Source organism: Rhinolophus hipposideros (genome assembly GCF_964194185.1).
Source record: "Rhinolophus hipposideros genome assembly, chromosome: 13".
Taxonomy (NCBI): domain Eukaryota; kingdom Metazoa; phylum Chordata; class Mammalia; order Chiroptera; family Rhinolophidae; genus Rhinolophus; species Rhinolophus hipposideros.
The window spans coordinates 6113093-6134044 of record NC_138059.1 but is presented as its reverse complement, the minus strand read 5'-3'; the positions used below and the strand labels follow the sequence as shown (position 1 = coordinate 6134044).

Sequence of the window (20952 nt, the reverse complement as noted above, 5' to 3'; positions counted from 1 at the left end):
CCCCATTTCCTCCTAGCGTAGCCATGGCAGTTATGTTAGTGGCCAAAGGCTCACTGGTCACAGCTGACGGCCAACGAGCCACAGCTGATGGCCATCCAATCACAGTTGATGGCCATTTACTACCTGAGCCAGCACCTTTCACGTGAGGCCGAGAGCCTGGAAACTGCTCTCCTGGCTGTGTCCCCACACTGGGACGGAGGAAGCACAACAGGAAAAAACTGAGTGGAACCCCAATAAAGTATGGAGCTTGCTTAATAGTAATGTATCAATCTTCATTTCATAATAGTAACCAATGTACCATTGTGGGGACAGAGTCGCAGAGAGCAGCTTCCAGGCTCTCGGCCTCACGTGGAAAGGTGCTGGCTCGGGTAGTAGTTGGCCGTCAGCTGTAACCACTTAGCCATTGGCTACTGATACAACTGCCATGGCTGAGCGGGCAGGGGCAGACTGCAGTTAGCAAGGGGTTGGTTTGTTGGTTGGCAGAGAAGCGATGACAGGCTGCGGATCGTGTGGCTCCCGCTTCCTGTGTCTCCAACCCAGCCACCAGCGAGAATATAGTGGTATGACTCCCTATCCATAGCTCTGTGGGTGTTCCTTTTGGCCTCACCATGTCCTGCGTTGTTGTGCGTGGAGTAGGACCAGAGACCCTGCGTGACACCGGCACAGCGAGCAGGGTCTGGTGCTGACCAGAATTTTCAAAGGGGTAATGGAGCAGTTTATATGTATGAAAGCTCAGTTTTGCGAGCAGAGTATGTTGCCGGCCATAACTCTCTGAAGGATGGTGGAGCAGTTTGTGCATTTGAACACTCAATCTCGGGAAGCCCGTGAGGAGCAGCGCCGGGAGCAGGAAACGCAATCAGCCTGGGAGAAACGTGACCCCTCGGTGAACTGGTGGTCCTCTCAAGCCTCCGGATGGCACACCACCCTATTGGCAAAGCAAGCGTTACCTTCCTTTTGGTGGTGTGTTGCTGCCGTTGGCTCCTAGAATTGTAAATATTTTACTCCAAGGCCACCACCCAATCGGACACCTGGTACGGCGAGCAGGATTCAGGCCAGCCAGGTAGGAATGGTGTCTGACTCTGGGCACGAGGACAGGTGGCCCCCACACAGTGTGTGGTGTCCAGTGGCCACTATTCTCAGGAGTTGGACCCGAGTTGGGGTGGGAGGACATGGACGGCTCTCTGGCCAGTGTGGAGAGGGCCCTGCAGGGCTGAGAGGGCTGAGCAGTTGCCGGAGGAGGTGAAGGGTATAGCAGGCCGTGTGGGCTGGATGTTTCTCGCCACGTTGCGTCCTAGCAAGGAAGATGTGCTTAATGAAATAGCCCAGGTGTGGGACCAGCAGCCCTGGGGGTAGGTGCTGGAAGCTCGAGACTGCCAGTTAGAGGAGGTTCTCATGGCGTTGCATCATAACTCGGAGGAAATGCTTGCTGGAATAGCCCAGATGTGGGACCAGCAGTCCTGATGGCAGGAGCTGGAAGCTTGGGTCCGCCTGTTAGAGGAGGAGCCCCACAGTGGAGACTCTGAGGCAGAGATCCCATCCCCCAAGCCTGGCCCGTCTTGAAGCAAAAGGTAAAGCATGAGCAACCTTTGGGCCCAGGGGGTGTTGCTGCCTGAGTTCACAACCTACACCCCTTACACTCCCACTGAGTTGCAGGAGCTGGGGGGGGGGGGCGGTGCTGACAGCGCCCTGGAGAGCCAGTCTCGGCTTGGATATTGTGTTTATGGGATGAGGGAGCAGACAGCATTCTCTGCTCCCCAGGCGAGATGGAAAAGCTAGCCTTTGTGACAGGGCATTTGTCCCTACGACAAAGGTTGCAGAATTGTGGTAGGTTGGCCCACGACCAGGGCAACCATTCTCTAATGGAGTGGCTCACTGCTGCGGTACACACAGTATGGGGACAGGCTGGCGAGCTGCCAGACACTGTGAGTCAATGGCAGTCACGTATGGAACTTACTCAAATCATCCGTGAAATGGGTATGAGACAGGCTATGTTCAACCCTAATAGGCAGGGGCCGGATGATGAGCTTTTTACAGCCGGCATGAGAGATCTGGTTTTGGATACTGCACCTGCGAGTGCTTTTGGATCCTTGGTTGCCATTCTTACGCCCTATGTGGGGCGACGAATCCATGAAGTTACCACTGCCTTGGGGATGTTAAAAGCCAGTGGCCAGGGAAGTTAAGACAGGAGGTCTGAGAAGCCAAGGCCTGGAACCCCAAGTCAAAAGCAAGGAGGAGAGGTCGCAGGCCTCAGAGAGTAAGATGCACGCAGATGTGGCGTGATCTTGTGGCAGTGGGGGTCGATGGGAAGAAACCAGACCGACAACCCAATGCACTCCTGCTGGAACTTTGGAACCAGTTGCATCTGGAACAGCAATTCCAGCAAAGCCCAAAGGGCAAGTCTGGGAAAGTGCGACCCATGTCCCTCCAGGACTTCATGGGGCTGCTTGAGGCTACTCCTTTCAGCTTGATTGGGGTGGGAGGGAGTGGGGAGGGCAAAGTACCCAGTCAGAGGGGACGAGCAGGGACCAGAGGCCCCACATGGAACTGTCCGTACACTGGTCCCCTTCTAATGTACAGAGGATTTTGGCTCTAGTTGACACGGCGCAGACTGCAGTCTCATTTATGGGAACCCAGAACTGTTTCCTGGACCAGCAATCTGAATTGATGGCTACAGGGGAAGTGATGGTAAAAGCTGTTTCCTTACCACTGGGTATAGGAAGATTTCCCCGCTCCCTCCGAACCTACAAGGTGTATGTCTACCCCGTTCCTATATTCTAGGCATGGACGTACAATGGTTGTTTCATACCCCGTATAACCCACAAGCAGCTGGCATGATTGAAGGCTGCAATGGCCTTTTGAAGCAAGGTCTCTGGGTGTCAAAACACCCTCCCACGATGTGTGACTGGGCCTCGTGTCTACGGGATGTCCTGAGAGTCCTGAATGAGAGACCACGGAAGGGAGGACCAGCACCAGTAGAAGCTCTGCTACATAGAACGGCCGCTCCCATTCAGTTACAAGTCACCACCAGTGAGACTCTGTTAAAGCCAGGCTACGGCAGAAATGGAAACATTTTGCTGCCAGCACCCACATGCTTGAAAGCAGGGGAACGGCAGCAATGGACTTGTACCTGACAGGTCAAAGGCCCCACTGTCATTGGTTGGTCCTGAAAGCCCCATGGGGGGCTGGTTTGACCCATGATTTGCAAGTGACGCCAGGGGTGGTGGCTGAGTGGCCACCGCAAGTGACTGTAGTATACGGAGGTCCCGATACCGGGATGGCTTTGTAGGGAACTTATGTGCTCTCGCTATGGCCTATTACGGGGTCTCCTGTTCTGCTACATGTTGAAACTACGCAAGGGACCCCAAGCACTGCCATAAAAGTCTGGTACCACAAACCAGGAAAGGTGCCAGTGGCAGTGACCTTCCTTTCCCAGAACAAAAAGCTGGTGTGTATCCTCCCAGATGGAAGGGATTTGCCGTTGTTGGTTCCTAAGACTATTTATTTCCATGTGTAGATGCCGATAGGCTAATACAACATAGGGCCCCTCGCAGAAGACGCTTGTCACGTAGATTGTGAGGCAAGACCCTGTAGGGGTGGAATGTGGGGACAGAGTCCCAGAGAGCAGTTTCCAGGCTCTCGGCTTCATGTGGCAAGGTGCTGGTTCGGGTAATAGATGGTCATCAGCTTTGACTAGTTGGCCATCAGCTGTAACCAGTGAGCCATTGGCCACTGATATAACTGCCGTGGCTGAGCTACCAAGCGCGGATGGCAGTTAGCAAGTGGGGTTGGTTGAGAGAGAAGCAGATGGCAGATTGCGGATTGTGTGGCTCCTACTTCCTGTGTCTCCAACCCAGCCGCCAGCGAGAATATAGTGGTGTGACTCCCCTACCTATGGCTCCGTGAGTGTTCCTTTTTGGCCTCACCATGTCCTGCGTTCTTGTGTGGGGAGAGGGAGACGAGACCCTGAGACAACCATAATAATGTAATATAATAAGAGAAACTAGGTGTGGGGTATATGGGAGCTCTTTGTACTACCTTTACAATTGTTAATTTTAAACTAATCTTAGATTAAAGGTTTAAATAAAAATGGGAGGTTATACTTAAGCCTGTTGTGTTTACATTTTTTTTTTCTTCAGTAGAAACAAGCATTATAGTGGTTGTCATTGGGTATAAGAAAAGGAATAGTCTGTCCACATATGTTTCTAAAACAAAAATAAAGTGTTAAAAAAAGATGTTTCCCTCTAGTTATAGGTTGAACAGCTCTATCCCATTGTTACCATGCTGTCCAAGCTACTGGGCACTTGAAATGGGGCTAATCTAAATTGAGATGTGTTGTGATGTGAAATATTAGTATGAAGAAAAAGAATGTGAAGTATCTTAATAATTGTTACACTGATTCTATGTTGAAATGGTAACATTTTGGATACGTTGGGCTAAATGAAATGCATTATTAAAATTAATTTCACTTGTTTCTATCTTTCTTAGTGTGGCTGCTAGGAAAGTTGAAGTTCCATCTGTGGCTCACACTGTATTTTTACTGGACAGCAATCCTCTAAAGCAAAGGTAAGGGGCAGGTGTCAGGAGGTCCCAGGTAAGGACAGACCCGTCCCTACACCACAGTGCCACACACACGATCTCTCAGGTAGAGGGAAAGACACTAGCCACTGCAAAGTTACAAATTTATTGGTCTGGAAATAAATACAAATATCTCATTAAGAAACTCCTCTGGAAAGACCTGTCCACAACGCTTTCCTGTCTCGATTCATTTACTCCTGCCCTGACCCTTGACCTTTCGGCACAATGTCAGGGGGAGCCTCTCAGGGGGTAGGTGGCAGGTAAACTGAGTCATTACCCCTCAAGCTACCTAGAAGGCTTGACTACGTCCTTCTACCAACTCTGAAGGTCCCAGAAACCACGAGGTCCCAGTGGCTGATTCACAATGTTCCATTCACTGATCAAACTTCCTATAAGATCCACGGTTAGCCAAAAATGAAAATCAAAAGGCAGTAGTACAGGACCTTGACAGCTACACTGACGTTGCCCCAAAATGTCAGTGGTGCCATCCCATTCAGAGAAAGGAGGTTAGAGGGGCAGGAAAGAGGGAAGGAAAGAGCATGGAAATCACGGTCCACAATCCTTAAATCTTCTCAGCCACAACTCCCCACCTGAATCCCCACCCTGTACAAGAGCACACAGTTCTCTATGATGATCCAGGAATGTGAGCAGGTCAGACACATTGGGCCATTCAGGTCAGATTCAACCCCAGTTATCGAAGATTGGAAGCTGGATTGAACTCCTGCTTGGAATGTCCCTCCATTTCAAGGAAAGCAACTGCCAGGCTAAGTGATCTTCTCCAGGAATGAAATAATCACTCCTTCATGTATTTGGGGTGGAGGAGGAGGCAGAGAGCAGAGCCAAAGCCTTAAATCCATGATGCCAAATGTTTGCTGAGACCATTTCTTTGCAAAACCAGATTTTGTTGCTCACTTTTGTTGTTTCTATTTAATAATAAAAAAAAAAAGCCAGAAAAGCAGGCTTGTATGCTTTGCCATTAGAAAGTGTATATATGCACAAACTTTAAAAATCATTTCAAGTTAACGATGTAGATTTGTTTTTCCAAACTCTTCTAGTCTCCATATAAATCCCACCTTTCTCCCGCTTCCTGTTTTACCTAGTATAAAGAGTAACCCACGATTCACTGCTCTCTTCCTCCCCAAAGCAGAAATGAGTTTTGTTTCCAAAAACAAAATGGTCAGTGTTTCTTTAGTTGGAGAGGAAATAGGAAGTAGGTGGGCTGGGCTTCCGACAAAATGCCCCTTAGAATCAGGATGCCCAGGTCAAGCTAAGGCTCGGATTTATTAAGTTTACCGCTGTTTCTTGTTTTTAACAGTTGGGTGTCACTGAGGGCTGCTGAGAGAGTGGCCACTAGGCCACTCATTAATGAAAACAGGATACTGAGATGCTTCTTTTCCTTTGGTGCACCTGCCCTGCGCTCGGAAAGGACGCCCTCGACAAACCCCATCTAACTTTGTCGTCACCAGAGCTCACTCTGAGAAAATAAGCTTTGGATTAATACCGAGTTACGTGCGGTGTGGCAGGTAGGGGACGGGAAGGGGCTGGAGGAGGGGGCAGCTACAGCGATCCCAGAGTCCAGGGGGCAGCTGTCCATGCTGGCCATCTAGCAGAACACCTCCATGGACTTGGGCCCGGCGTTGTTCCCGGTGGCACCGGAGTTGGGGGTGATGTCCAGACGGGCGCCCTCGCTGGTGTGGGAGCGGCTGCGGTTGCCCTCGCTGGTGTGGGAGCGGCTGCGGTTGCCCTCGCTGGTGTGGGAGCGGCTGCGGGCACCGTCCAGGGACGAGACGCTGGAGCCCGAGGCCGTGCGGGAACGCATCAGGCGGGTCATGCTGGCAGAGGGCACTGGGGAGAGAGGAGAGGACCCGTTAAGTGGCGGGCACCTGCACACCAGCAGTGGTGCCTGCTCTGTGCCCGACCTGGCTGGGCACCTAGTGTTCCATCCGTCCTCACAGTAATCCGGCCATTGGGCACTCGCGTTGCTGTGTCACTCACACAGGTAGAAAGCGAGGCTCAGATGGGGTAAGGACTTGCTGCAGAACTCAGAGCTGAGTCTCCATCCCAGTTCTGCCACTTGCTTAACAGCTGTGCGAGTTTGGGAGCACCCCTCTCCGAGCCCTCTGGCTCCATCTACAAAATGGGGATACTAATATCGACCCTACAACCAGCACTGGTCTAGGGAGGACACTCAAGGTCAGCTGGGGCCACACAGCAGGTTTGTGGCAGAGCTGTCGTGTCATCTCTTCCCCGAGAAGCCCGGGAGCTCCCAGGGAACTATCAAGGGCACTGTCCACTCTTTGGGGTTTAAAATGCCCTTGCACATGGCAGGTGGCTGATGGAGTAGAATGAAGACAACGTGGTCCCCCAAGCTGGATTGTGTTGAATCGTGTCTCCCCAAAATTCATGTGCACTGGAACCTCCGAATGTAGCCTTATTTGGAAAGAAGGTCTTTGCAGATATATTAAGGTGACGTCACAGTGGATTAGGGTGACCTCTAATGCAGTGGCCGGTGTCCTTACAAGAAGAGAACACACAGACACACCGAGAAGGCTGCGTGGAGATGGAGACAGAGATCAGAGTAATGCAGCTACAAGCCGAGGAATACCAAGGACTGCCAGCAACACCAGAAGCTGGGAAGAGGCAGGGAAGGAATCTTCTAGAAACTTCAGAGGGCGCCCGGCCCGGCCCATTTCCTCATTTTGGACTAATAGCCTCTAGAACTGTAGTACTGTGAGAAGATAAATTTCTGTTATTTTAAGCCACCTTATTTGTGGGGATTTGTCACTGCTGCTGCAGTGACAATACCCCAGCTAATTGAAGTCTCACTGCAAAGCCACGTTGAATAATGGACGTCACACACCGCGGCAGCTGAAATATTCTCAGGCACATAGGGAGACATCATTCACTCAGTGGACACACGGTTGGCTTTCTGTGGCAGTCTCACACAGAGAATTAATCACTGCTGTAAAGAATTCCATTCTCAACTATAGGATGGTGTCCTGGAAGCAAAGGGCTAGTCACGCCTGACCTGCCAGCTTGAGTACACGCTCAATAAATGATCCCTTTCTTTTTGGTCGAGCTCTTCCTGTTGTCTTCCCCTTAACCTGCAGGACGCTTCAGCTGATTTGGGGGAATAAATAAGGCCTGCCTTTCACTTCCTTTCTCCCTAAAATACACTTTCAAAGCAGAAATCCAAACCCAGGGAAGGCCAAGACAAACGAGCTGTGATTCACGCCCTGTAAGATAAATGCTGGCTGTCCAGTGGCCATCTCGTAACTGCCTTTGCCTGCACACTTTCCCACAGGGAAGCAGCTCAAAAGGCAGGAGACCCACAGGCAGATAGATGTTTTCTGTTGGAAGAGGGCACCTTGGGACATGGATCTTGCCCAAAGTATAAAAATCAGGCTCATCCACTCTCAGCCTTGCTAGGAACGAAACATGGCTGAGGCCAATTTTAATACTGTGGTCAGTTTACCCAGCATACCGTTACTATTTTCAATGAGCAAAGAGTTTAAGTCTCAAAGAAAAAAGCAAAAGAGACTGGAGGTACAGAGACTTCCTAGCAAAGACAGGCCCATAAATTATAATTCCAAGAAGGAGGCAGAAAAAGCCAAAAGCACCACACCGGGGCCGGAACCACGGCTGACATACCCGGGAGCACAAACTATGGGTACCACCCAACAGAGTGCCTGAACTTGGCTTTGTCTGTCTGGGTCATGGGACTGCATTTCTGAAAAAGGGCTGTGTCCAATAACACAAGCAGCAGCAAGTTCCTGGAATTATGCTGCTATTAATCCTTCAACTCCCAAATCTAACGACTTAGTGAAGACACCCTCTGTCTTGAACATAAGCAACTAGATGACCCACTCACTCTGAGCTCTACGGTTCTCAAAGGATTTTCACAGATCCTCACTCTGCTCTTTGCTTAATCTCTAAAGCCTCAGTTCCATCGTTTGTAAAATGGGGATGAGAGTATTTCATAGGATTATTGTGATGGTTACATGAGAAGAAAATAAAGGATTTATTAATAATCTTTCATCACCATCACCACCATCACCATTACTGCAACGAGCAGTCTGTTAGGAAAGTGTATAGTCAAAATTAAAAAAGATTTTCATTGTTCCTTTGTTTGTTGTCGCCTTGGTGCTTAAAGGGATAGTCCTCCCCTAAATCTAAAAATATTCCCAGGTATGAACGCAGAATACTCACTTACACCCGGTTCAGGGCATCTCACTCCCAGGTTACACCCCGGCCCCTCAGCCCAGCACCTGCGGGGAAGTGCCGTACTTACTGTATCCCATGCCCTGCACGAAGTACTTGAAGGCTTCGGCAAGCTTGGCCGGCTGCAGGACAAGAGGAGAGACAGTGCAGTCAGTCACCTGACGTCTAGACCACGAAAGGCCACACGGCGCTGTGCACGGGGTCACTTTCATTAAAGAGCCCAGCCCAAGACAGACGGCCACCACGTGTTGATAGGGCAATACACAGAAGTAAATGAAAGATGATGGGGTCATGATAGGCACTGAGATGAGCTCTGGCTGCGAGAAAAAGTTTAAATTCATTTTGGAAGGAAGAAAGGGAGCAAGGAAAAAAAATGGATGAATAGAAAGAAGGAAAGATGGATGGATGGATGGATGGATGGATGGATGGATGGATGGATGGATGGATGAAAAAAAATGCAAAGAAGATAGATGAATGGATGGACAGATAGGTAGTTGGACAGACAAACCAATTAATCAATCAATTGGACAGCTTTAAGTGAAATGAGTTGGGAATGCTGAGAACAACACCCACTTCCACCAATTACTCTCAAAAATTTAATTAAAACTAGGAGTGAATGCTCAAGTAAAGGTCACGTTCACAATCTAATTAACTCCAACCCTCAAATGCGTTGCCTTGGGTCTATTCTCCTCTGTCTCATTTCTCCCTTGAGAAGTCATCAGCCAAAGCACTGTTCCCACCCACCTCCACCAACTCCCGCTACTATTCTACAAAGAGCCAAAGGACATTTAAAGGAGAGGCTGTGATCAAATTGCCCCCTGGGGTTTGTGTGACAATGGTAAGAAAGTGACAAGAGCTGCAGGTTGGGGCTGCAGAGAGTTAGGGAGGCTGGGCTGGGGGAAACAAGAGTGTAGGCTTGGAAATGAGAATAGCTGGGCCCAAATTCAGTTCCCCTAGGAGACCATGGGCAATCTCTCCCACCTTTTAGCCTCAATTTCCTCTTCCACAACACTGCGATAAAATGCTGGCTCTTCTATCTCTAAGGACTGTTGCAAGGATCAAATGGAATGAAGGATGGGAACACCCTTTGTAAACATATGCCCAACTTGTGAGGGACGGGGGAGGGATTACACAGTAATTGGTCCTCCCTGGGCTCATCTCCTGGAAGCTCCATCATAACATTTAAACCATGTTTTAGTTATGGCAAGGGTTAGATCTGTTCTCATTTCAAGTAGAGAAAGGAAAAAAGGAAGGGAAGGAGATAGAGAAAGGGAGGGAGGAAAGAGAGAAGAAAAAATGGTGGCCTCTGTCCCCAGCCAACCTAAGGAAGGTCCCGGAGTCACGCTGCCTGGGCAGGAGTCTTAGGAGCTGGCCGGATGGGTAAATGGCTCCATCACGTGCAGATAACTCAGGGCTCTACTTGGGAGCCCATCTGTTCCTTCAGGCAACTGGGACATCCCATTCTCATCTGGCTATTCCCAGCGATCAAATGGGCAGAACACCAGAGCAGACAAAATGTTCAAAATATCTTTGTGCTTTTCTAATGGGAGCAGAGGGAGACACTGTGGAAACAGGCAAAGAGAGGCTAAGAGAGCCACCAAAGGCCACTGTGCCCACACTTCGGTGCCGAGTTCTGAGTAAAATGCTGCAGTGAGATGAGACCCATAGCAATGAGCCAAGACCCAGTACCTGCCTGATGCAGAAATCTGCTGCTCAGGTTGTCCCCAGGGCCACTCAGCCTCTTCTTCAGACGCCCAGCGACACACTTCGCTACCCCACACAGAAGACGGTTTTCTACCAAGAGCTTGGCCCAGCTGCTAAGATTTCATTCTGCCATCATTCCCTCGCTGGGGGCCTGAGAGCCAACTCTCCTTTTCCTATCAGACAACCTTTGAAATGGGCGGGGGCCACATGGAATCGATCACAGCACTGATCTCTTCTATACCTAGAGCTCTATGTAGCACCACGGGAAAGGCCTGTGGTCTCTGGGGCTCAGGCACATCTGGAGCTGGTCCACGATCACCAAACTGTGTCTACTGCACACATCCCTTCACCCCTGTGGGCCCCAGAATCATCTACTCCACAAGGGTTTCTGGGGGATCAAAGGAGTCCTCATGTGCAAGTACAATTATAAACAGTACAACGGCCACAAAGTGCCAACAGATGTCACAGCCAGGTGGAGGACGAGCAGGAGCGAGGGAAAAGGCGGTAATAGGTCAGAGGTACATGCCTGCCACCTGGGGAGTGGTGACAGGTGGGACCCACCTGGGAGATCTGCGGGAGGCCACCGCAATCTGCCATCTGGAAGAGAGGGAAGGTGGTTAGCGCCGGACACCTCAGCAAAGGCAATCCTTTCTGTGAATCAGCTCCTCGTGGACGCCCACCCTGCCCGCTGCCCTGCCCTGGAGAGTGGGGACTGGGCATATTACGGGTGGGGAAACACCCAACCTCACCTAGCAAGGCTGTTTTAATTACTATCTGGCTCAGCACTGAGCTGTATCTTCTTGGCAACCCTGACTTGTAGCTTCTGATAAGCCAGGCACTCTGCTATTCCTGTAGATAGTATCCCTCTGTTTTCCAAGAACCCTGGAAGGTATGACTGTCTCATTTGAGAGGCAGAAACTGGGTCAGACAGAGCTTGAGGAACTCGCAAGGTTCCTGCCAGGGGCTGTCTGACCAGAAAGTGTTCACTCTCTGAGGCCCTGTACACACATTCTCTCTATAGATTCCCTCAGAAAGAAACTGCTAGCCTCAGGACCTCGGATTCTTGACTGTCCACCCTTGGTAAACGTGCTAAACTCCTGAGTCCTACTAAATCACCCAACCCAAAGGCATCAGCTTTTAGTTAAAACCACTCCAGCCACTTGTGGGCATTTACCCAGAAATGGAGATGAGCAGTGCCCGGGTTCGGGAGCACTTGGCAGCAGGATGAGCAGGGGGTGAGGATGGCCTTGGGTGGTGTTAGTGAGAGCAGACGAGGCCGGGTATCCTACAGCCCAGTCCCAAGGTCAGACCCCAAGAGCTGCAAGCTGTAGCCTGCAGACTCTTGGGGTCCCAGGGAGGGACCCTCTCATCTTTGCAGCCTTGGGTTACCAGCCAGCACCCAATAGATGTGTGTGAGCAGACACATTAAATAATTATTTCTGTGGTTTCTGACCACCAGTTCTGCCTCCACCAGGCACAACTCAGGTGTGCAAAACACACAGGAGCTCCTAAGAAAGAACGACTGCAAACGCTCATCATTTCCCCTGTACCTTGAGAAGAGTGGTCTTTGTGGGGTCCAATTTCGAGTTGCACTCCACCTGGATGAGGAAAGGGAGGAGAGGTTTGTTACTTTTCTACCTGGAGCTAACATCATAACCTTTCTCCCTTCCCTGCCACCATCATCAGAAGCTCCAGTGTTCCTACTGGCACAAAGGAAAGAACACGTGCTTTGGGATGAAACACTTGTGGCTTAAAATTTCAGCCCTGCTATTACTGTTGTGTGACCTTGGAAAAGTTCTTTGAGTCTCAGTTTCCTCTTCAATAAAATGGGGATACTATCTTTCTAAAGGGGCTGTTACACCTAAAATGTAGAATATACTCTAGAAATATTTGCTAATAAATGGCCAGTGATTGTACAGGTTCAACACCCCCAGTCCCAACTACCATTCTTCATATGAAATCACCTCCACCAAGCTGGTTTCTCTCTTCGGTGTGTCAATGACCCTCTTACCAGTGTATATAGAACTAGGCAGAATACCAACTTGTAATCTGTGATGTACAAAATCCCTACAGCAGAACTATCATCTCCCTTGGTGAACAATGTACCTCTATCGATGCGTCCTCTGATTATGGCCAGCGGGTTAGATCACAAGAAACTCATCCTTCATTAAGACATCCAGGTCTTTACTAAATGAGCATTTGCAGAACCTGCTGTGCAGCCCACGGCATGTAACCACTGCAGGACTCTGCTTAATAGCTCCTAAGGCTCCCGTGTCCCCAGCTATGGGGATGTTGGAAAGGTAGAGTCCTTGATTCGCATCCACAGTGTCACAGGTGGAAATTAAGGGGTGACATGAGCCAGAAAGCCTTGCTTAAGCCCAGCTCCTGGGTGCCTCCTCTCTTGCCAGACCGTCAGGCACCAACCAGGTCTCCCAAAAGGGAAGAGAGCGTCTTAGACAGGAAGCCAAGTGAAAAACACATTCATAGAAACAAGCCAATGGGCAGCAGCTCAGCAGTGAGGGGGCTGGGAGAGGAGACTAAGTCTCGCTGCCAAGCAACCAGGGCCAGATCGTCACCAGGAAAAGAGGCTGGCGGCTGGGCCCTCCGCCCAAAGGCCAACATGGCATTTAGAAGACATTACCTGCCCTGATGGAGGCAGAGGAGGGAAAGAAAGGGGGCAGGGAGACTTTAGATAAAGTCGACCAGACTGCACTGTTGAATTAAGCACAGACACCAGTAGTTCATTTCTACATACCACAGCGTCCACGGCAGGAGAACTGTCCCCAACCACCAACAACGCAGGACACCTGAAATCAGGGAAAGAAGGGGGAGTTAACACAGGTTCATTTCAAGATGCTCACACTCCCAGGCCTGCCTCAGTTCTAAGACAATGCATTTTGGTTTCCCCAGTACCCTCTGCTTTTTGTACTTTGTCTTCCCTCCACCCTCAGCTTTGTTCTTAGGATAAAATGGGTGGGTAATCATTTACACCGTAGTAAGAATTTCAGCCAAAGAATTTCTAGGTGCTGGTGTTTTTATTTTTCAAGCACCCTCTCCTCGAGGAAGGATGAGTAGGACTTTGCCAGCAATCAAGATCAGAGACAAAAAGATCACGCCTGGCAAAGGAAAGGGCATGTACCAAGTTCAGGTGTCAAATAATAGGGGTCACTCAAGGAACTATACAATGATGCAGGTGCTACTGGTGGAATGCAGTTGGTTGTATCCAACACTGTCTTTTCCACCTAGTTTTATAGGTGACGTCAGGGGGTCCTGAGTCTCATTCATCTCCAAACTCTGTGAGGCACAGTTAACGCAGTATTTGACATACAGTAGGTGCTTCATAAATTCTGTCCAAAGTATAGTCGGCATGCCTTTCCTGAGATCCAAGGCTGCAACCTAGGCTTTGGGGCCACCGCGGGAATGGGGCACCCACCCAGGGAGAAGAAGGGTGAGTCGGGACCATGCCCAGGCCCCTGTGTAGCACACGCCCCGTTCTCGCTGATGGTGACAGCCTAGCGCATGCGCGGCAGTCCCACCTCACTCTGAAAGAAGACCCTCCCTGCAGACGGGAGCAAGGCTAACCGGACAGTGAGGGGGAGAAAAGCAACTCACTGCAGGGTGACTGTGGGCACTCCTGGCATGGGTCGCTCGATATCCAGATCCCGCCGGCTGCAGAGAACAGAAGCAGCATTACATCAGCAGACCCTCCCACTGAGCCCAGCCATCCAGGTTCTAGCAAACCACCCGCACGTCAGCCTGTGCAAAGTCACGTGGCTTTCGGGACACCACAGCCTCCCGGGGGCCATACCAGTGGTTTCAGGGACATTTCCCATGGAGCACGCCTCACAGTCCCTAACATGTTTTTTTTATTTATTGTTTTGCTTGTTACAGGAGTACAAATCATGTGCTCCACCAGAGAGGGTCCCTACTTCCCATGGCCCTGTCAGAGCCCCCACCTGACCTATGGACAGCCCCCCAAATGGTCTCATTCTCCACTCTTAATCGGAGTCTCAGTCTTGCCCCCATCTCCGAGTCTATATATCATCGTAACCAAAATGATCCCTTTCGAATTCAGACCTGATGGTTTCCAACCCGTCAGTGGTCTCCCACTGTAGTGTGGTAAGGCCAGCCACCCCACCACTCTCCCCTGCACACATACACCCAGCCTCTTGCTGCCTGGCAGCTCCCAACTCGAGAGGCCCTTTTCCAGCTCATAGCCTGGAGCCAGACAGGGTGGGTTCAAATCATGCTCCTCTGCTCCCTAGCTGTGTGACCTTGGGCAGAATGTTGAACCTCTCTGTGCCTTCAATTCCATAGCAGGAAATGATGGTGATGATAGCATCCTCATCACAGGGATTTTTGGGAGGAAGCAGCTGACTCCTATGTTCTCCATGAGGGCAAAGCAGCGTATGGGATTTTTTTGGGGGGTTGCTAATCCCTGCTATACGCCTACTGCCCAGCAGACAGCCTGACCCACTCTAATTCTCAGAAAGCGCCTGCCAAATCCATGGCACAACCTCTGTGTCTTCAGTTACACACTGGGGACCTTACTGCTCCCTCCCTCACGGAGAGGCTGGGTGATAAAAGGAAACGTGGGCTCTGTCAGTGGCCCTGAGCTGTCCCCTTCCCTATCTGAGCTCCAGACCAGCACCTAGCTAAGGATAAAAGGGCTGCCCCCTTGCCAAAGGCTGTGTGCAGGTCTTCCTTTTCCTGGGAATGACTCACCCTCCTCCCACAAGCCTCCCTGGGTTCCTCTCATCCCCCAGTGCTTTGCTTCTCTCTCTTAGCTCGCCTTGCATCTGCCCTTTCCTAGGGCCATGCACGGGTACAGGCACGTGACTGCATTCCACTCACGTCCGCATGCCCAGTGGTCTGGAGTGCCAGCTCAGCTCCTTGCAACGTGCTCCAAACTCCAGGAGGCACCTAATACTCGATTTGCTCAAATTCTGGGGCGGCATCTTCCACTCATGTCATGGTCTCTCCCTCCCTCACCCCTTGTTCTACACCTCCAAGAGGAGCCCGGTATAAATGGCGGTCACGTGGCCGTGTGGCAGCCGGTACCTGTTGTAGGCGTTGATGAACAGATGCAGGTTGCCGGGGTTCATGTCATTCACGATGTGCTGGCGGTAGGTGTGGACCACCTCCACATTACTCTGCATCTCCTCCTGCATTTGGAGAGGGGACACGTCCTTCCTTGGCACTGTGGCCCTGGGCCCGTCACAAGCCTCTCCATGCTCCAGGTTATTCAGGGACAAAGTGAAGATAATGATGCCTGCTCCACAGGACTGCTGTGGAGACTAAGAAAACCTTCCGGAAAGGGGAAGCCCGTCCCCAGATGCAGGCTGGTGTCTGACTCTCCGCGAGTAGCACAAAGGAACGCAAACCTGGACAAGCAACGCATGCCCTTCTGGGCTCACGACTCTGGAGTTTTAAAGAGAAGTCAGTCCTCCTGGATCTGGAGCTTGAGTCTCAGGGGTTCAGAGACAGCCACCCCAAGATGTGCCTCAGTGGGATGTGAATTATCTTGAACTAAAAGCAACCGAGATCCTGAGAGAGAAACTTGTTTCCCACCCCTCCCTTAATTACCTAGAAGAATTTAAATGATAAGCCTGGCCCATGATAAGAGCTATCACTGGAAATTATTTTTTACCTACCTATAGAGCAGGGCAAGCTAATAATTACTGAACACGTGCTCTCCCTGCAATTACCCTCTGAAGTCCCACTGTCATCCCCAGCTCAGAATGTCTTATATACCCATGTCCCCTTCCTGTCTCTGAACCTCTCATATAGGTGGGATTCCCACACATGCGTATGTAATTAAATTGGTTGTTTTCTCTTGCTAATGTGTCTCATGTCTATTTAATTATTAGACCAGCCGAAAGAACCCTGAGGGTAGAGGAAAGTTTCTTCCTCTTCGACAGCTCCATTGTTGAGCAAGTGCCTTAACCTCTTGGAGCCTCAGTCCCCCCCGCCCCCCAAAAAAAGGAGGGTTCACTACTACCCACTTCGTCAGACTGTGGGATTTCGCAGAGGTGGTAGACTGGAAAGCCCTTCGTAAACAGTGACCACCAAGGCAACCGTTAGCAATTACTGTTCATCAACAGGGAGAGTTGAACGTAAGTGTTTCAGGCTTGCAAAACAAATCCAGCGCATGCAATGGGAAGTTGCCAGAAAGCACGTTCTTGATGCTCGTGAGGCCCAGCCAGAGCCCCCCCTCTCCCTGGCTCCTTCCTGAATGTCATTTGGGACAAACACACACGTTAGGACCTGGCTCTGTTTCTCACTGGTACGACAGATGCTGCAGGTTTCACAAAATGGCCTGACGTGATCACAGGCAACCAGAGCCGGAGCAGGAGGAAGCCGAGGGGTGGGGGGGGGGGGGGGGGGGCGATGTCAAGCGTGAGCTGTCGTCAAAACAGTCCACGAGCATTTAAGCAACAAAGAGGCCAACTGGCTGTTCAAGGAAAAATAGTCGGAGGAATGATGCTGGGGTTTCAGATCAAAACACAACTGCAGCAACATGGGGTACTAAGATACGCTGGCTAGGGTACAGTCAGGCCTGGCTCTCACCCTGCCCTTGACAGCCCTCCTCCAAGGAAACTCAGAAACTGGCTCTGATTGTTTTCTGTGTTCCTACACGTTCAGATTATATACTCAAGGTGGAGAACGTGTATCACAAACTGTGACCTAAACCATAAAAGAGGAGAGAGGACACAGTGGGCTGAACGGGGCGCCTCTCCCCCACCCAAGATCAGTCCACATCAAGTCCCTGGACCCTGTGAATGTTATCTGGAAGGAAAAAAGGTCTTTGTGGATGTAATTAAGTTCAGGATCCTGAGATGGGATCATCCCGTTGGGTCTGAGATCCAGCGACAAGTGTCCTTGTAAGAGAAAGGCAGAAGGAGGTCTGAACCAGACATAGCGAAGGTCACGCAAAGATGGAGGCAGAGGCTGGATGGAGGTCATGAGCCCAAGAACACCGAAGCCACCAGATGCTGGAAGACACAAGGAAGGACCCTCCCCTGGAGTGTGGCCTGGCCACACTTGGTTTCAAAGTTCTGGCCTCCAGCGCTGTGAGAGGATAAACTTCGGTTGTTTTCAGCCATGCAGTGTACGGTCCTTTGTGACAGCGGCCACAGGGAACCCATGCAAGGACCAGAGGCATGACACACTTCCCAACTGCACGACGAAATATCTACTTCCTTGGCGTATTATACGGTCACGCCTCACATGGTCATACTTTCTAGCTCGGGAGCAGACAGTGGTGAGCAGGCCACCCCACAGGACACAGAGCAAGTCACCTCTGGCTGGGCAACGGAGGGGTATTTCCAACCCAGTCTGCATTTGTCAGATTTTACACTTGCGTATGTGCCGTCTCTTATACTTCGACTAAACTGTTTGAAAAGACGTGTTAAAAAGAGAACAAACGACTTGGTGATTATGAATAATGTCAAATTATTCAGCACGTGGTACCCACTCACCCATGTCTTGTTGGTCTCTATGCCCTATGTGCCTGGCAGCACACAACTGCTCAGAGTGAAGGACCGAATGCCTGGCCATGCTACTCACCTTTCCAAAGAGGTGGGACAAGACCATGTCTGGAAGGGCTTGGGTCCATCCGGAAATCTGGGGAGGACAAAAACAGGTGGAATTAGGAAGCAGGCATGCGCAGTAGTGAGACGAGGTCAGCCAAACCCCACGGCCCTTGGGGTACCTTGGCACTCAGGTCTGAGGAAACCCCACTGCTGGGAACTCAGTTACCTGTCTCTGGTTACCTACTGGACTTGGGGCCTCTAGAAGGCAGCCGACGTCTCCATTCATTCCTTATTCTCGGAGCCGTGGGCATAGAAAATGCACGGTGCGTGCTAAACAAAGAACCAGCTTGCTCCTAGCTTTCTCTACTCCATTCTGCACCAAGTCATCAGCAAGGAGGGCCCTGTCCATTTGTTTATAAATGAACATGGAGCTCCCCTAGTCCACACCCCAGGATCTGCTTTCCTCAAACTATCCTTCCTGTATCAGCCTCCAGATATCCCCTCAAGCTAGTTTCTTCTCTCTGAATATACTGAGGTTACTGATGACCTTTTCCTCTTTACTTCTCTCCAACGATAATGCCAGGCATACAGCAGGAGCGCCATAAATGCTGAATACAGCAGGAGCTCTAAAAATGCTAGGTATACAGCAGAAGCTCCATAAATGTGTGCTGACCGACTTCAGTGTCAGGCAGGGACCGGTGGGAGTCCTGAGTTGACCTGATTGCCACATGCCAGCTGTGTGACCCTGGGTAGGCTACAGAGCCTCTGGACCTCAGACTGTTCATCTGTAACCTGGGGTGCCAGGAACTTCACAGTCACAGATCAAGGTTAGGATTATGTAAAGCAGCTGCACACGTCACAGGGGTCTGACCCCAAAGCCTGGCACCTAGCAGTCACTTGATGTAGGCCTGTTTTCTCCCAGGGCTGGGGTTGAAAAGGAAGGATATTACAGATATTAAACCCCACAAACATTTCTCAGGCTCCACTTTAGCCAGTGGCCAATGTCCCCAGCCCTCTACGTCTGGCTCAGAATAGCTACCGAGGAGCCAAATTGGCTGACTGGAATGTCACTTCCTTTGCTGGAAAATAAAATAAAAAACAGGCAGTGTATTCTGCTCCTGAATGTCACGGAAGCAGGAGGGATGGGCTCCTGCCTTCTGGCAGAATATTCCAGGCAGAAATGCCTATCAGACTGGCTGGCCAGGACGGGGGTGGGAGGTGGGGAGAGGAGCACGACCCCTTCAATCCCCCTGCACCTGACAGCACCCCCACCAAACTTGGCAAAAGCACACTTTCAAAATGAGAAACCAGGATCACCCCAGCTTGAAAGGCTCTGTCCTGTTTCAGCTGGACCAGTTTCCCTACCTCCTTGGCAAATACTGGGGCTTTTACAAAAAAAAAAAACCAAAAAACAAAAAACAGTAATTATTTTAAAAAGATAAACAAGGAAGCCTAGGCCACCAGTCAGAGCAGAGCTTCCCGAGACAGTACAGGCCCTTTGTCCTTCAGGCAAGGACATGTCCTGCCCCCTCTATGCCTGGTCCTGCAGTGCCTAGGACAAGGTAAGCACCTGACACCTGCTGAAAGAGAGCCCGGGGCGGTGGTGAGCACAGCACGGAGGGAAGGCCCAAGGACCACGGGTTCAAGGGCTCTGCATTCGGCCCCAGTTCTCCTTCTGCCTCGATCTGTGTGACCTTAGCTTCTCGAGCTACCGAGAGCCTCAGCTTCCCCTCTGGAAATGGTATGACCACCCCACCTTTAATCATGAGGATGAAATGAGTGGTGCATACATACACAGCGACGGAGAGTGGAAATAGCACCTGATAACCACCCATTACATGTTTGTTAATTACCATTGTCATTAAATAAGGTGGCGTAGTCAGTACCAAATACATATTTGTTTTTCATTAATAATATGTGGGTTCCTGAGATTAGAGACATTTGTCTTGCTTATCTTTTTATTCTCAGCATCTAGAGCAAAGCCCAGCAGATGTTACGTCCCCAGCAAATACTTCTTCACCCGGACTATGCTTGTCAAAGTTGGCTCGGGGATCCATGTCCCACAGGTATGGCTGGCTTAGACAGCAGGGTGCTTTTGAAATCTGAATGGCAAACTGCTGAGGTCATGGTTACTATTCTAAGCAAAGCAGAGGAAACCTGCTTTCTTAGCTGGGTGGGGGAGTGGGGTGACGGAGGCATGGGGCCGGGAGGGATCTCAGGTCCACCACCACTCCAGGCAGAGGCAGGCACACCTGCCCGCTGCATGCTGGGACGCCGGCTGCCTGGCCCAGGCCCCCGGACTCACCTTGGAGGCCGCCCAGTCCATCCAGCCTTCTGCACAAGGGTTCACGTTGATGAGGACCAGCCCCTCCACCATCTCAGGGTTGTTCAGCTGCAATGGAAGACATGAGGTAAGAGAGACAGCACCGCAAGCTGAGATCCTAAGGACCAAAGTCAAACCAAAGATGGAGGAAAGACCAAGACAGGGCCTGGGTGCGCCACCAGAGCAGGCTGCTGCTCTCAAGAGTCTTCAGCAACCCTCCCCACCCCCAGGGAAAACGGAGGTTCCAGCTCAGTAGATATGGGATTGGGGACCCGAAGGATCAAAAAGAGGAAGCCATAGGAGAAGCAGAATTACAAGTGCTCGGCAGACCTGCCTTGGATAAGTCACTTCACCTTGCTGACCTCAGCTCTCCCAGCTGTGAAATGGGCCTATCAGACCCTATCAGACCATCAACCTCATAATCAGACAGGCACATACATGCTCTGTAGCAATCAGTAAGGATCCTACTACTTCTAGAATATATGCACATATATACGTACATGATACAGGTAAGACCTTATTCAAAGTGTACATAGTCAGATCATTGTGTATTCCTGTCAGCATTTTTAACCTTTAGCCAAGTCCAGAAAATAA

At 50.6% G+C, this 20952-nt stretch overlaps 1 protein-coding gene across 2 annotated transcripts in view; it reads right to left on the bottom strand.

Annotated features, from left to right (window-relative positions):
- Positions 1 to 4665: 4665 nt before the first annotated feature.
- Positions 4666 to 20952, bottom strand: part of NDRG1 (N-myc downstream regulated 1) — a 43227-nt gene continuing 26940 nt past the window's right edge. Inside the window, exons 8-17 of one of the 2 annotated variants that reach the window (XR_013994790.1) lie at positions 20341 to 20427; positions 18070 to 18126; positions 15562 to 15665; positions 14113 to 14169; positions 13256 to 13307; positions 12051 to 12098; positions 11062 to 11097; positions 8867 to 8918; positions 6077 to 6420; positions 4666 to 5498 (exon numbers count right to left, since the gene is read on the bottom strand). Coding sequence is in view for 1 of the 2 variants with exons in the window: in XM_081070902.1 (XP_080927028.1) it covers positions 6179 to 6420; positions 8867 to 8918; positions 11062 to 11097; positions 12051 to 12098; positions 13256 to 13307; positions 14113 to 14169; positions 15562 to 15665; positions 18070 to 18126; positions 20341 to 20427 (735 nt within the window). In the remaining variant the exon portion in view is untranslated. Of the gene's footprint in view, positions 6421 to 8866; positions 8919 to 11061; positions 11098 to 12050; positions 12099 to 13255; positions 13308 to 14112; positions 14170 to 15561; positions 15666 to 18069; positions 18127 to 20340; positions 20428 to 20952 lie in introns of both variants that reach the window. The other variant, XM_081070902.1, reaches the window with a different exon arrangement.